This window comes from Pristis pectinata, chromosome 2, assembly GCF_009764475.1.
Source record: "Pristis pectinata isolate sPriPec2 chromosome 2, sPriPec2.1.pri, whole genome shotgun sequence".
In the NCBI taxonomy this organism is placed as follows: domain Eukaryota; kingdom Metazoa; phylum Chordata; class Chondrichthyes; order Rhinopristiformes; family Pristidae; genus Pristis; species Pristis pectinata.
Window position 1 is genome coordinate 114,184,495 of NC_067406.1, and position 15,608 is coordinate 114,200,102.

At 38.5% G+C, this 15,608-nt stretch overlaps 1 protein-coding gene across 1 annotated transcript in view; it reads right to left on the reverse strand.

Moving 5' to 3' along the window:
• The window catches only part of lrba (LPS responsive beige-like anchor protein), a 626,133-nt gene that overhangs the window by 525,224 nt on the left and 85,301 nt on the right, over nt 1–15,608 (reverse strand). The window contains exon 21 of the mRNA XM_052010590.1: nt 11,937–12,129. Coding sequence (XP_051866550.1) covers nt 11,937–12,129 — 193 coding nt within the window. The remainder of the gene's footprint in view (nt 1–11,936; nt 12,130–15,608) is intronic.

Below are 15,608 nucleotides of genomic sequence, written 5' to 3' on the forward strand. Positions count from 1 at the left end.
GTAGCTTGCCTCAAGAAGAAAGACTGGACAGGCTAAGCGAGTTTAGAAGAGTGAGCAGGGACTTGGACTGAAAGGTACAAGATCCTGCAGGATCTTGGCAACGTGGATGTGGAAAGGATTATTATCCTCTTGTGGCAGAATCTAGAATTAGTGTTCAATCTTTAAAAACATGGAATCACCTGTTTAATAGATGAGACTTTTTTCCCCCACTCTGAGGTTTTGATTCTTTGGCATAGTCTTCCATAAAGGGCTGTGGAAGCAGAATCTTTGAATGTTTTTAAGGCAGAGGTACACATGTGGTTGATAAACAAGGTGGTGAAATGTTACAGGGAATGCAAAGTTAATATTATAATCAGATCAGTCATGATCTTATTAAATGGCCAAGTGACCTACTCCTGCTCCTAATTTGTATGTATGTTTATATCAGAACTGCAAAAATTATAAATCAAAAACATCTGGATATGCAGAAGGGGAATAGGAAGCAAAAGGATTAGGGAGAAAAAAATAGGCTTGTTAATGGAGGGAATGCAAATAGGAGACTGACAAAGCAGCAGAAAGTGAAAGAAAAATACTAGCACTGAGAAATATAAAAACACAGCAGAAACAAAGCGGTGCATATCCTGAAAATCAGAAATTAAAACACAACACTGGAAATATTCAGATGAGGCAGCATCTGTGGAAAAAGAACAAAATTGTTTTAGGCTGTTGATCTTACAGCAGAACTGACCAGTTCTGATATACACTGGAAAGCTTGCCTATTTGAAATGCATTCAGTATTAATTAATAATGGCTAATATGTGCCAAATCAGAAGATAAGATGCTCTTCCTCAAGCTTATGTTGGGTTTTGTTGGAACAGTGTTAAGAGGCCAAACACAGAGGTCAGAGTGGGAGTGGAATGGAAAATTAATGTTCCTTACTTTCACTTTTTTAAAAATCATTTTTTGAAGATCATTGTAGAGTAAACAATCTTTCAGTAAAGAGTTAACAGGAACCTAACCGTTGGAAAAAAAAGCTACACCTGGATATCTATTGGAATCAAAATATTTGGCTTAAACAATTCACTGCCTATCTACACATTAAACCTAACATGTGTGAAGTGTTTCTTTCTTATTTCATTCCTGAATGGTACGGTTTTAATTATAAGATTATGTCCCCTTGTTCTCAGTCTCCTCCACAGCAGGAAACAGTTTTTGCATTCACTTTATAAAATTATTTAATCATTTTTGAAAAGCATTACTCAAAGGAATACAAGCCAAGTATGTACAATCTGCTTTTCCAATTTTATTTCTTAAGCTTTAATATCATTCTGATGAATTCTTTAAGTTTGAATTTAAAATAATATATTTTAAAGCCTTTCATATTGTGCATTGTCCATTCAGATCTTATTGTCTTAATAAGAAGGTTTAAAAGCAGCTTTGCATTACACAAGGTCCCAATATACAACTAAAAATGTTAAATATTAATTAAACTATAACATCCAAAAAGGTGCTGTTGGAGAAGCAACAGGATAAAACACCATTTCTCAAATTCTTTACATGCTGACTACAGGAAATTGTATAGAAAAGGGGAATAGTGCAGAAGTGTCAAGAAAGCCACCATGCATTAATGAGTGTGATGTAGCTGTGGGAGGAGTAGAATACAGTGACAAACAGCTTAGCTGCTACAAAGGTGGCAGGAAATCTATCAAACTGTACAATAAAATTGCAATCATGTTTCTTTGGCTTTTTATAGAAAATTCTCAGATCTTGATGTTCAACACTGCAAAACCTTTCAAATTATTTGACCAATCTGCTGTCAGAGATTGGTCCTTTTGATCAGAAATGTGGCAGAAAGAGGAAATCACAAACTAAGTAATTGCATTACTGAAACTGTATAGAGTTACTGTAAGTTGGTACATGATTGGTTTGGATGCAATGAAACAAAGAAAATTTTCAAAGATATACTGCAGATGAAGAAAATACCAAGGTCAGCTAGATTATAAATTAACAACCTTTTCCTGTTAATTCTACTTGTAATTGCTTGAAAGAAAAATCAAATAATCAGGTAGTTCAAGCAAAGCTTTTCTTCATAAAACAACAGCACAAGACCATTTTTTGTCAGGACATTTTCACACCATATTAACAGATATTTTAAAGAACATTGTACCAGCTGATTACTTCCCATATCCCTCCTCAGTTTCCAAAAATCAGGACAGTGATTGTGAAGCTACTGGAAGGATGCAAATACCCATTTGGTTCACTTATATCCTCCAGGAAAGGGCAAACCTTTCCCAGTCTGGCGTACATGTGATTCCAAAAGCACCACATGGCTAAACGTTAACTGCCCTGTGAAATGGGCTAGCAAGGCACCCCATTAAGGATGCATATACAGATGGACAACAAAATGCCAGATTTGCCAATAGTGCCAGATCATGTGAAGGAATAAATAAAAAGTTAACATCTACAAGGTCACTTAAGTGCAGGATAAACACACTTCTGGATCAGTAGTTCTATCTATTCTTAACTCAAAAAAATAGAATCTGTGGGGAAAATAGTTTTTAATGCTCTTAATAAAATTGCTTGCAACTTCAGTCATAATTTAGTCCAAATTAAAAAATGCTGTTTATAAAATACTGTTTCTGAATTCAAAAGTAATCTACTTACTTTCATAAGCAGCACAAATGGAAAAAAATTCTTCTGCAGTTTAAAAAAAAACACAAAAAGAACTCAGGAACAGGAGTGAGCCATTCATTCCCTTGTCTTTTCTGTGTTTCATTGTGATGCCTGATCTGCTGCATAACAGGAAATCAAGAGTAGGAATAAATGGGTCTTCATCTTTTCCATGGAGATTAGTGCTAGGATCTCACCTATGCACTATGTATATTAATTCAGATGAGAAAATTAAATGCAGCCTCTCCAAGTTTGCAAATAACAAAGCTGATGGGAGCACGAACTATAAGGAGGATGCAAAGAAATGAGGTTTAGATAGGCTGTTAGTCTGGGCAAATGCATGGCAGATGAAATATAATGTGCATAAAAAATGAGTTCATCCTCTTTGCAGCCATAAGTAATAAGGCAGGTAACAAGAGTAGCTATAGATTAGAAAAAGGGCAACATGCAACGAGATCCAATTGTACACCAGTCACTGAAAGTAAGAATGCAGGTGCAGTAGGTGGTTTAGAAGGAAAATGGTATGCTGGCCTTCGAAAACAGGAAGATTTGAGTACAGCAATAGTGTTACCTTAGTGCAATTGTACAGGGCCTCGGTGAGACCACACCTAGAGTACTGTGTGGAATGTTGGTCTTCTTACCTGATGGAGACTGCAGCAGTTTCACCAGAAAGATTCTTGGAATGACAGAGATATTGGGTCAATTAGGCTTATATTTGCTAGAATTTAGAAGAATGAGAAGGGATCTCATAGAAATCTACAATGTTCTAACAGGACTAGGCAGACTATGAAGGATGAGGTAGAATGGATGTTCTCAACAGCAGGGAAATCCAGGACCAGTGGTCACAGTCTAATCATAAGGGGTTAGCCATGCAGGATTGAGATGAAGAGAAATTTCTTCATCCAGAATAGTGAACCTGTGAAATTCTCTATCATAAAAAGCAGTTGAAGCCAAATAATTAAATATATTCAAGGAGGATCAAGTAGTATGGGGAGAAAGCAGGAACCAAGTATAGGATTTGGATGACCAACCATGATCATATTGAATGGTGTTGCAGGTTTGAAAGGCCAAATGGCCCACTCCTGCTCCAAAACTTATGTTTCATTGTCAATTTCATCCACTTACCCAGGCTCTATTTCACTCAATATTCTTAGATAATATAAACATCATTGATCTCTATTATTAAAATGATTTATTTAGCAAGTTCTTAACTATTTGTGTGGGAGAGGTTTCTACACTTCTATCAATGTGTGAAAAGTGTTTCATACCATATTTCCTGAATGGTCTGGCTCTGATTTTCTTATTATGTGTCTTATTGAGTGTCAAAAATTGCTTACCATCTGTCCTATCAATTCCCTTCGAAGTCTAAACAAATCATTTTCAATATTCCAGGGAATACACACCTATACAATCTTTCCAGATCTATGAGAAGCATCAAGTCTGACAGTTTCTCAACTTTCAAGCTCCTGAAACACCTCAGCCAATATTGCCATTCTTGGATAGCTCAGTTCTTTGTAAGAGTCACTCGGAAAAGAAAGCTGAAGACCTGACATAAGTCACACATTGTCAAACCCTTTAAAATATCCCTACTGGGAGAAATACTATTACTGATATCACTGGTTTCTGTTTGATATGAAGTCCTAAATCGATTAATTCTACATGTTCCTAAAGATGGAGATTATTCTGAGTCTCAACCAAGGGGTTTCCTGACAAAATTTAGGTTTCTGTGACTGAGCAATTGCAATAACAACATATGGCAAAAAAAAGCTTTCACACATATGACACTGTTTGGCATACCAATCTGCTTGTGAATATTGCAAAAGCCCTACTTGCATTAATGACTACTGTTGATCAATTATTTGTCCACAACAAACACAACAAACAGACTCAGATCTTGCACCACCACTACACCAATGGTCTGCCTTCAACCCAGTCACAGGAATTTATCGATGCTTAAGGCATCTGCTGTGCATTGCAGGCTTGGACTTTGAGCTACAATACACTATGAATATTTGTGTTGCAATGCTCATCAAATATTGCCAGCCAGAGTTTTCTATCAACACAACAATGCTGTTTGGGACACTTAACCAAACAGCCAAAAGCTGGAGTACAAATCACAGGCCACTGACCCAAGCCTGAAGCTAGTACTAACATCAAGTTATCACATCCACCTAAAAGAGATGGTATTGAAAGTCCAAACACGTAACCTGAAGAGCGAGCTAAGTTATTCTAGGGTGCAAGAACATCAATCCTAGGGACCTCAGCTCTTACCCTCTCATCAGTCATCATGCACCAAATTCTGTGTGCAGCTACATTCACTCTGCAAATCTCTGACTGACCCTACCACCCCAGCTTCCAGTCCTGTGCAGTACTGTCTCGCTTCAAAATGATGGAAAGTTGCAACTAACAAGAAGATCCATGCCTGTATTACGATATCTTATGTTTACTAGATGCTCATTTTCTGTCACTTAAGTTACTGCAGTCCAAACTGCCACTTCAGCACTACAGGGCAAAGACCCTCTAATGCAAGAAATGGAGTTTGGGATCATCAGCAAACAAGCTCCTTGCTATAAATCCTACAGTCTGCCCACCTGGCTTGAATATAACCATGCTTGTCAAATATTTTCTGGAGAGGGCAAGACAGACTGCAGCTGTGACAAAGTACAGACTCCACCACATAAGGTTGATGAATGGTTACATACAAGAACTTCACACTACTACTAAGGACGTTATTCCAGAGATCTGCTATTGTGAATGTGTTAAATAAACAAGTTAAATTAAGTTCCTTAGACATAAGCTACTCTTTATATATCAAAGTAGAATGATTTAGGTGCCTGAAAGATTGAGATACTTGGCAAATTAAGTATATTAAGAATGTGGAATAACAGTTGGGAATTGATGTAGGTGAAACTGCCTGGATAACATGGTAGAGCAACCACAAAGCAATTCCTGTTTCTTTATCCATCCACATGCATTGCATAATATTTAGCACAATACACTAAAAATAGGAATGAAAACTAATGTATATTTATTTTCAACTTTTTTTATTCAATTTATACATTGAATGGATTTGAACTTTTACTTGTTGTAAATGACTAAGTAGAATTTCAGCTCATACATAAGAGGAAGTAAAATTAAAGACTAGTAACTTGGTTTATTATCGTCACATGTACTGAGGTGCAGTGATAAACTTTGATCCATACAGATCATTTCATCTCATCAGTACATTGAGGTAGTACAAGGGAAAAACAATAACCGAATGCAGAATAGTGTTACAGTTACAGAGAAAATGCAATGCAGGCAGACAATAAGATGCAAGGCTATAATGAGGTAGATTGCGAGCTCAAGAATCCATCTTATTGTACTGGGGGTCATTCAATAGTCTTATAACAGCAGGATAGAAACCGTCCTTGAGCCTGGTGGTACGTGCTTTCAGCTTTTGTATCTTCTGCCTGATGGGAGGCAGGGAGAAGAGAGAAAGTCCGGGATGTTAGGGGTCTTGAATTATGTTGGCTGCTTTCCCGATGCAGCTAGAAGTGTAGACAGAGTCCATGGAGGGGAGAATGTGAAGCCACTTCTAAATCCTAAAGTGGCGCTACTGCTATTGCAGTCCAAGAGTAAAATCATCTAAGAGCTCATAAAAGAACCTACCAAGTGGGTAATAATTGCAAAGTACATTTCCAGTTCACTTTTAAACTCAGTCCTCAGTCATTCCAGTGTTACTATTTAAGACTGGATTGCTAATGTGATATTCATAAATAAAAGAGGAGAAAAAGCAATAGACTAACTACAAGCCAGTCAGTCCAATATTAGGTATGGGTAGCTTAACAGAAGAAGTTCTTATTTAAGTAAATGGATTGGACCCTTTTGAAGAGGGATTCCTTGCATTTCATGCTATAATTCAAGGTAGGAACAATGATTAGGATGTTTGCAAAAGACAAAAAACAGATGAGGGAAACAGTTTTAGGCTGCAAGGAAATATCAGGTGAACATAGAAGTGTGAAATGGAATTCAACTAAGATGTGCGAGATAATATAGTTTGGCAAAGCAAAGATGACAAAGGAATAAAAAACAATGCTCAAAAGTGCAGAGGAAAAAAAGGAGCCTTAGCAGTAGATAGGTAGGTAAGGTGATAAAGGCAACATGCAGGATACTTTATTGCTGCATAAAATTAGAAAACAAGACGTCATACTGAAATTGTATAAACACCAGCAAGATAATGCACGAATGTTGGTCAGTACTAGAGGGGATATAGAGTTAAATTCATGAGAATGTTAACAGAACTGGACAATTTTAGTTAGGACGAAAACTTTGGCTAGGCTGCCTACTTATGGATCAAAGGCTTTGTAAGGATTTAATTGAGCTGTATAAAATTATGAAAGGCATAAGAGATAGGAACGACCTATTTTCCTTGTGAAAGAGGTCAATAACCATGGTTTTAAGGTAATACGAGAAGGATTAGAGGGGAAGATTAGAAATCTTTGCACCAGGCATGTACTCATGGTCTGGAATGTCATGTGATCTACTTGATCAAAAATGTACTCTCAAACAGACATGGCTTCCCTTATCAACAGATGGTTTTATTTAATAGCTTGAGAATCACAGACTTGCTACATAGATTGTTCAGGCCATTTGGCCCAAACGGTTCAAGTTGCCACTAATCCTCCAAAGAAATATTTCTAATTACAATTACTCAATCTGTTTTTATGTCTGTTCAACCAGCTAATCAATCTAAGCACAAGTTCACACAAGCTTGCCTTAATAGCTAATCCTGAAAATGTTTTTTTTAAACAGATATATTTTAAACCAGAACCTCACAACTATGCAGTGAACCACCATGGAATTTTTAAATTAACCTAGCTCCTTTGACAGGTAGCACAATCATAAAGAACAATCTCACAGCTAGTTTGAAACCTGGAAGCTGACCCTTTAGAAACAAAGACCAAATATCCCTTATCAGTATTGAATGCAAGGAAACCTTTAATAATATACATTTGGCAAGCAGTTTTAAATCAACCACTACATATCACCATTGTTCCTTAGACATTCTATTAAAATTCTATAGCAATTCTTAACTTATGAAACCAACTGCAGCCAATCTGTATTCAGCATACATGACCTTACCTGAGAAAATATCGTGTGCCTGTTAAATATCAATTCTTTTATAGTAGTAGGTGTCTAGGGTACTGCCCCAGTACTATGCATAAATGGAATGCAATTATGCTAGTTTCCAGAAATTAAACCAGACACCATCACAAATCATTCTAACGTAGATCACCTGTGTTCTTCATCAGATTCACATGCAATGGCATTATTTCCTGTACAACATTTTTTTTTCCCCAGCAGTGTAATTTGAAGCTAGACTCCCAGTCTGGTTCTGAAATTCAACCTCCAATTTATTCAATGATCAGCACTCCTTCCCATATGAAGCCACCCCTCATAATTACTATCGCATCTACATTTATAACCCCTATCATACACCATACACCACCTCCTTTGCTCCACAACTACCATTTGCCAAACCTGACCTACAACAACCCAGGGACCTCCCCCACACATCTGACCACCATCCTCCTCCACATGTGAAGGGCAAAGTAGAGGCTGGATACGGAATCTAAAAGAAGTGTCTGAACATTCTTTTTACGTGCAGTAGGTTTTAAACCACAGAACAATACGGCACAATATAGGCCCTTCGGCCCACCATGTTGTGCCGCCCTTCAAACCACACCTATGACTATCTAACCCCTTCCTCCCACATATCCCTCTAACTTAAATTCCTCCGTATGCTTATCTAACAATCTCTTGAACTTGTCCAATGTACCAGCCTCCACCACCACCTCAGGCAGCACATTCCATGCACCAACCACTCTCTGGGTGAAAAACCTCCCTCTGACATCACCTTTGAACTTCCCACCCAATAGTTTAAAGCCATGTCCTCTTGTTTTGAGCATTGGCACCCTGGGAAAGAGGCGCTGGCTGTCCACTCTATCTATTCCTCTCAATATCTTGTATACCCCTAACATGTCTCCCCTCATCCTCCTCCTCTCCAATGAGAACTGGCCTAGCTCCTTTAATCTCTCCCCATAATCCATACTCTCCAATCCAGGCAGCATCCTGGTAAATCTCCTCTGCACCCTTTCCAACGCCTCCACATCCTTCTTATAATGAGGCGCCCAGAACTGGACACAGGCCTCCAAGTGTGACCTAACCAGAGTTTTGTAAAGCTGCATCATCACTTCACGGCTCTTAAACTCAATCCCCCAATTTATGAAAGCCAACATCCCATAAGCTTTCTTAACTACCCTATCCACCTGCGAGGCAATTTTCAGTGATCTGTGGATATGAACCCCCAGATCCCTCTGCTCCTCTACACTGTCCAGAATCCTGCCACTTACCTTGTACTCCGCCTTGGAGTTTGTCCTTCCAAAGTGGACCACCTCACACTTCTCTGGATTGAACTCCATCTGCCACTTGTCAGCCCAGCTCTGCATCCTATCAATATCCCTCTGCAAGCTTCTACAGCCCTCCACACCATCCACAACACCACCGATCTTTGTGTCATCTGCAAACTTGCTAACCCACCCTTCCACCCCCTCATCTAAGTCGTTAATATATATCACAAAAAGCAGAGGTCCCAGAACCGATCCCTGCAGGACACCACTAGTCACAGCCCTCCAATCTGAATGCATTCCCTCCACCACAACGCTCTGCTTTCCACAGGCTAGCCAATTTTGAATCCACACGGCCAAGCTTACCCCGGATCCCTTGGCCTCTAACCTTCTGAAGAAGCCTACCATGCTGAACCTTGTCAAACGCCTTACTAAAATCCATGTAGACCACATCCACTGCACTAACCTCATCAATCTTCCTGGTCACCTCCTCAAAGAACCCTATCAGGCTTGTAAGGCAAGATCTTCCCTTCACAAAACCATGCTGGCTGTCCCTAATCAGTCCATGTTTCCCCAAGTGCTTATAGATCCTATCTCTTAGAATTCTTTCCAACAGCTTACCCACCACAGACGTAAGGCTCACCGGTCTGTAATTCCCGGGACTATCCCTACTACCATTTTTTTTGAATAAGGGGACAACATTCGCCACCCTCCAATACCATCCCCGTTGACAACGAGGACTCAAAGATCCTAACCAACGGTTCAGCAATCTCCTCCCTCGCCTCACGAAGCAGCCTGGGGAATATTCCGTCAGGCCCCGGGGACTTATCTGTCCTAATATTTCTTCCTCTCTCTTAATATCTACATACTCCAGAACATTACCCTCACCTACACTGTTCTCAGTATTCATCAAGGAGAGAAGTATTCATTGAGAACCTCACCCACTTCCACAGCTTCCAGGCACATCCTCCCACCTTTGTCTTGAATCGGACCTACCTTTACCCTAGCCATCCTTCTGCTCTTTATGTACGAGAAAAAAGCCTTGGGATTCTCCTTAACCCTGCTTGCCAAAGCCTTTTCATGTCCCCTTCTTGCTCTCCTCAGCCCTTTCTTAGGGTCCTTCCTTGCTACTCTATATTCCTCATGAGCCCTGTCAGATCCTTGCTGCTTACACCTTATGTATGCTATCCTCTTCTTCCTAACTAGTTGTTCCACCTCTCTCGTCACCCACGGTTCCTTCACCCTACCATTCCTTCTCTGCCTCACCGGGACAAATTTATCCCTAACATCCTGCAAAAGATCCCTGAACATCGACCATATCTCCATAGTACATTTCCCTTCAAAAATGTCACCCCAATTTACCCTCCCAAGTTCTCGCCTTAGCCTCAAATTCGCCTTCCCCCAATTAAATATCTTCCCGTCCTCTTTGCTCCTATCCCCGTCCATGACAATTCTAAAGGTTATGGAGCAATGGTCACTGCCCCCCAAATGCTCACCCAAATATATTTGAGATTCTTTGATCTGGATATTCATAGATGACTACAGAGATGCATTAATTGGTTTCTGCAAAGACAATTTCGTTTGTGGGCCCACTGTCTGTAAATTCTGTAATGCCTGAGTTGGGTATTACTGAACTGCCCAAAGTGTCGGGTATTACTGAATTGCCCTAGTGTCATAATAGTATTTTTCTCTTGGGTTGGGTTCTACCCCCACTTTCTCCTCAGCACATCTAACCCCAAATCCACTGACTGGCATCAAATTCTCCCTCCTAATCCATGACCCTTCACTCTAACCACAGCGTTTCTTTCCCCAGACCCAATCAGGGCAAATTAACCAAAAGAAAGGCCTTTCCCTGGTGTAAAGGCAATCGAGTAACAGCCAAACTCAATGTAAACAGTACTGAACACAGCAAGTATATTCAGTCACTACTCTTCAGATCCAACACCCTCCCTTCCAGTTGATGGTTTCTCAAGTACTTGGAACACTCTTCAATAAAAGAAACAAGCATAATCTCACATCCCACAATATCTTTAGCAGTGAACTAATTCAAACACTCATTTCGCTCCAAATTCTTCAATAAAATAGTGCAACATACAATACCAGGCCAAACTGTCTAAATTTTCACATTAAAGTTGGTGTAAAAATCACTTACTAATAGCTGATTTAGGTGTAGGACCATTTTGTTTTAATGGGTTCATTTTAAAAAGTTCTTGCTACTGCATTAATACTTAATATTTCTATATTTAAAAACTTTCAAGTAAATCTTGGTATAATTGAAAATCTAAATTATAATGAACAATACAAAAGTTGACTCCCCAACATAAATTCTGGGTAATGTGAGCAATATTGAGGACTGCCACCGAAATCCGAAAGAAGCCCAGAAGCAAAGTGCCTCAGCAGATACAGCACTCACTACCACTGCCCAAGTCTCGAGCTAGATCTTTTTAAAAAAAATGCCAGCCATTCCATTGTGAACCACCAGCATTTCACAGCAAAATATAGACCACAATACAATTCTATTGTTTGATTCATACCACTGCTTCTCATTCTCATTGTGCAATTGCCCAACACAAAGACCATGTATGCCTCCTTGTGGTTTAGAAATTAAAAGCAATCAAACAGTAGTCTAGCAATGATCTTCCTTAAAAATTACAGCATAAAGTAACATTCATTACATATGCCTAATTAGAATGAATACATATAAAAAAAATTTTGATCATACAATTTCTCCTAAAATTGATAAACACATGGCTTGGCATTTAAAGTCGACTGCTTAATGTTTACTCTTCTATGCACTAGTAATGATATATATTGGGCAGTTAATTTGACATAATTACATAGTAAAATGGTTAAGCACATATTAGTTAATATCTAGATTTTTTTTTAATAAAGTCTCACCTTTGAATGTGTAATTGAGAGTGTATCCACCCAGACTCGCCAGCCACCCCACTCATACTTGACTGCATGATAAAGCAATATCCGGAAGATAGCATACACCATCTCTGTCAGCTTTTGCTCTTCAGAATTCTTTGGGTTGACATAACAAAGAGACAACATCCACTCTTGCCACACTGAGCACTGCAGCAAACTTCTGCAAAACAACAATCACCATTTTGATTGTTAGTAAATACAAATGAATCAAAGTAGAAAAGGCAAATACAAAATGGAGCACAAGAAAAAGCATAAATATGCCTTATTCAAATACCACAAGGAAGATTGGTTACACATTGTACCAGTTTTTTGTTACTCTGAATACTTATTTATTCCGAATAAGTCATATTTTTAAAAAGTTCAAGCAGTTTACATTGAAGATTGAGTAGGCTGAGTGATATAAATGATTTGCTAAAGGAATTCTAAAACCACAAAGTGTTCAACAAAACACAAAAGGAGGCTTTCACAACTATGGAGGATGTATGAATGACTGAAGTACCATTAACTAGATGCACAGTTATTAAAAACAATTCAAATACATTTCTCAAAAGGAAACAAGTTTATTAAGACAAGAAGAATAAACCGAATTTTACTTAATTTGCACCTTTTTATTTGTCACAGCTATCTACCTCCTTGTTTGTTGTGCAATTTGGTTGCCATATTTGCCAACACGTCAGACTACAAGAGCACATTGTTGACTTTGAAGCACTTTGCAGTATCCTGTCATGAAAGGCATCCTATTTCTGTGAAGACTTTGCTTGGTTTCATCATGCCATTCAGAAGTTCAATTAAGCTACTTCAGCAATACTAATTTGCTCATGCGTTCAGCCAAATATTCAGATCTAGTGACTGCCTAAGAATACAAACACCACTTCAGATGTAAACGTGGCAAGAGCTTTACTAATACAAAATTAGTGATGATTGTATAATTATAAATTTATAATCAGATTCACACTTCAGAATAATTTCACTCAAATGGCAGGTCATCATTTCCTAACCAATAAGCTGTGCTATAACAATTTCTATTGCACTGTAATTTAATTGCTTAGTTGAGATGGGCCAAATCTTACTGCCGTAATCATCTCCATGTCTTCCTATACCCATAATTACATTGCAAAGGGCTCATCACATCAGCCAAAGTGGTAGAAGTTCTGTGGTGAAAGCTTTAACAACCAGTAAAAACCAAGAGGAATTTTTAATAGTTTTTAAATATCTGGCATTTTAAAACTATTAAGAATGAAGTAAATAATTATCAAAAGTTTACAAATATAAAAACAAAGCCCCCCCCCCCCAAAAATATAACTGAGAACATTAAACTAAATCAAAATAATTCGAGGAGCTTAGCTTCCCCTTTGTTTCATATCTGAAGACCTACAATCCCCAGTGAAATCAATATACTGGGGAAATCTCAGTAAGATGTAGCCCCACCACGTGCAGTCAAGTCACAGAGCAAACTATAAGATATGGAACATCAAATCTGTCAGTAAGTTCTGGTCTTCTACATTTAACAAAGCAAACAATTCCTGAAATGTGCTTTCATTTAAACAGATAAACGACAGCATTTCCAAATACCAGTGAGATCTGCATGATAAGGAATTCAAATGTAGCCAACTGAAAATAAAAACAGTGGAGGGAACTTTTGTTGAGTACATGTTCTTGCAGCACATGCACTTTAATCTTTGTGTGAGCTCATTTTCAAGGTAATGTTTTAAAAACGAGTATGCAAGTGATATTTAAATATTGTGAATGCCTTACTTTGGTTACCATTTATTGGTTATCTGCTAAAATGGTTTGTTCCATAGGAAAAAAAATGGGCTGAAAATTAATAGCATAGAAATACCACCGACACTGAGTGGAGAGGAGAGCAGACACGATCAACTTGAACAGTAACTACTCTGAAAGATAACCCAATAACGAATAGACGTAAAGTGCAATAGGTTAGCTCCTACCAATCATGCTCTAGATGGAAGTCGATGTGTACAAGATCTAGACCCTGCAAAGCTACTGAAAGCAGGCACCAAGAATGCTCAAAAGTTGTCTGCAAGTTCCCTTGGACTGAAATGGTTAAAACATTATGTTAATTGCCAACATGAATTCCACTTCAATGAAATATGCAGCTGGTGTAAATGGAACAGCTTGGAAGGATGGAGTACTATATGGTGCAACAGTGTGGGTACCTTTAATTAATTATGTGCACAAGATTATGAAATATCAATGAGGCAGCCCTTTGGCACAGTGTGCACAATTGCAGGACGTCCCCAGAAGATCTCCTTCCACAACTACATGCATCTAGTGCAAAGGTCAAGTGATGTTTCTTGCAGACTTGCTTCAAGTTAAAAGGAAGAGCAGATTTCAATGTGTATTATAAGTCACTGATAAAGTTTCCATCGCTTTTTATTTCTAGAGAAGTGGAGACCATATACAGGACGCAACTGTTTCATTAAGTATTGTTTAAATGTTATATTTTTGCATGAAGAAATGAATGCACCTCAAGTTGGTCAGCACTGCTCAGGGCAAAGGGAACCACAAGATGGAAATGTCCATCAGCACAGGGAGAACCACATGCAGATTCCAATCAAGTGCATTTAGTCAAAATACATCTGGGCTTTGTGCAGAAGTTGTAATATTTTTGAATGATTGCCAGATCAATAATAGTTTGGTGAGAGTTGACTCCTTGTGTTTAACAATCCAAAAATCAATAAAGGTAAGGGAAAGACATCATGCAAATTGCCCTACAAAAAAGTCATAGTTGTGCGTCACTACACTGGTCCAGGTACAGGTCTCCCAGAGCCATCTCAGCAGTGACTGCTGGTAAACTATGATTAATTTTGTTTTCCCCACACATGATTATTCAGAGTAATGATGATGAGGCTATATTTTACAGATTCAGACTATGGAAAGCTACTGTGGCTAACTGTCTGTAGCCAATGGACATGACCACTAGGAGAGACTATAAGGTCAGTCCAACACAACTAGACTATCTGCTTGCTTTACAGTGAACATAATCTTTTGTAAGTGTTCCCAGCAAATGTTCAAAGGTCCATTTTAGCAAGAATTAAAATCATTAAAGTGTATTCCACATCTAGGAGATAAAACATTTCTTTGGAATGTGCAGCCTTTTAACAGGTACCAGTACCACCATTTTCCAATAAGGCAACCACTGCTGTGTCCTCAAGTCATCCCTATAATAAGGAATCAATTCATCTGGATTCTTTGTATAAGTGCCAGAAGTACCATTTACCAACTGGTTTGGTTAGGACTATCCATGTATCCAATAGTGCTGTGTGACTTTATTTGTCAAAGGTCACAATTAACATTCTCAAACTTTATCAATCACTTTGAGTTAAATGCTGGACCAATAAATGTAACACGTTTGTTAGTATACCAACAGATTTGAGGATGTGTGTGGAATGTATTGAAAATATTCGCTGTCTAAGTCTCCCCATTATATTCAGACACCAAAGTGTGCAGACAGTAATCCATTGCTGACTTGTTTTAGCTTTAATAATCAAGTAAGGATTCTTGCTCATCAGAGTGAAGTCAGTTCAAGGCACATTGATTTTTCTTGATATAATGTCAAGTCCTCATGAGACCAGGTATTGTTGATAAATCACACTCTCCTCCCCACCACCCCCAATC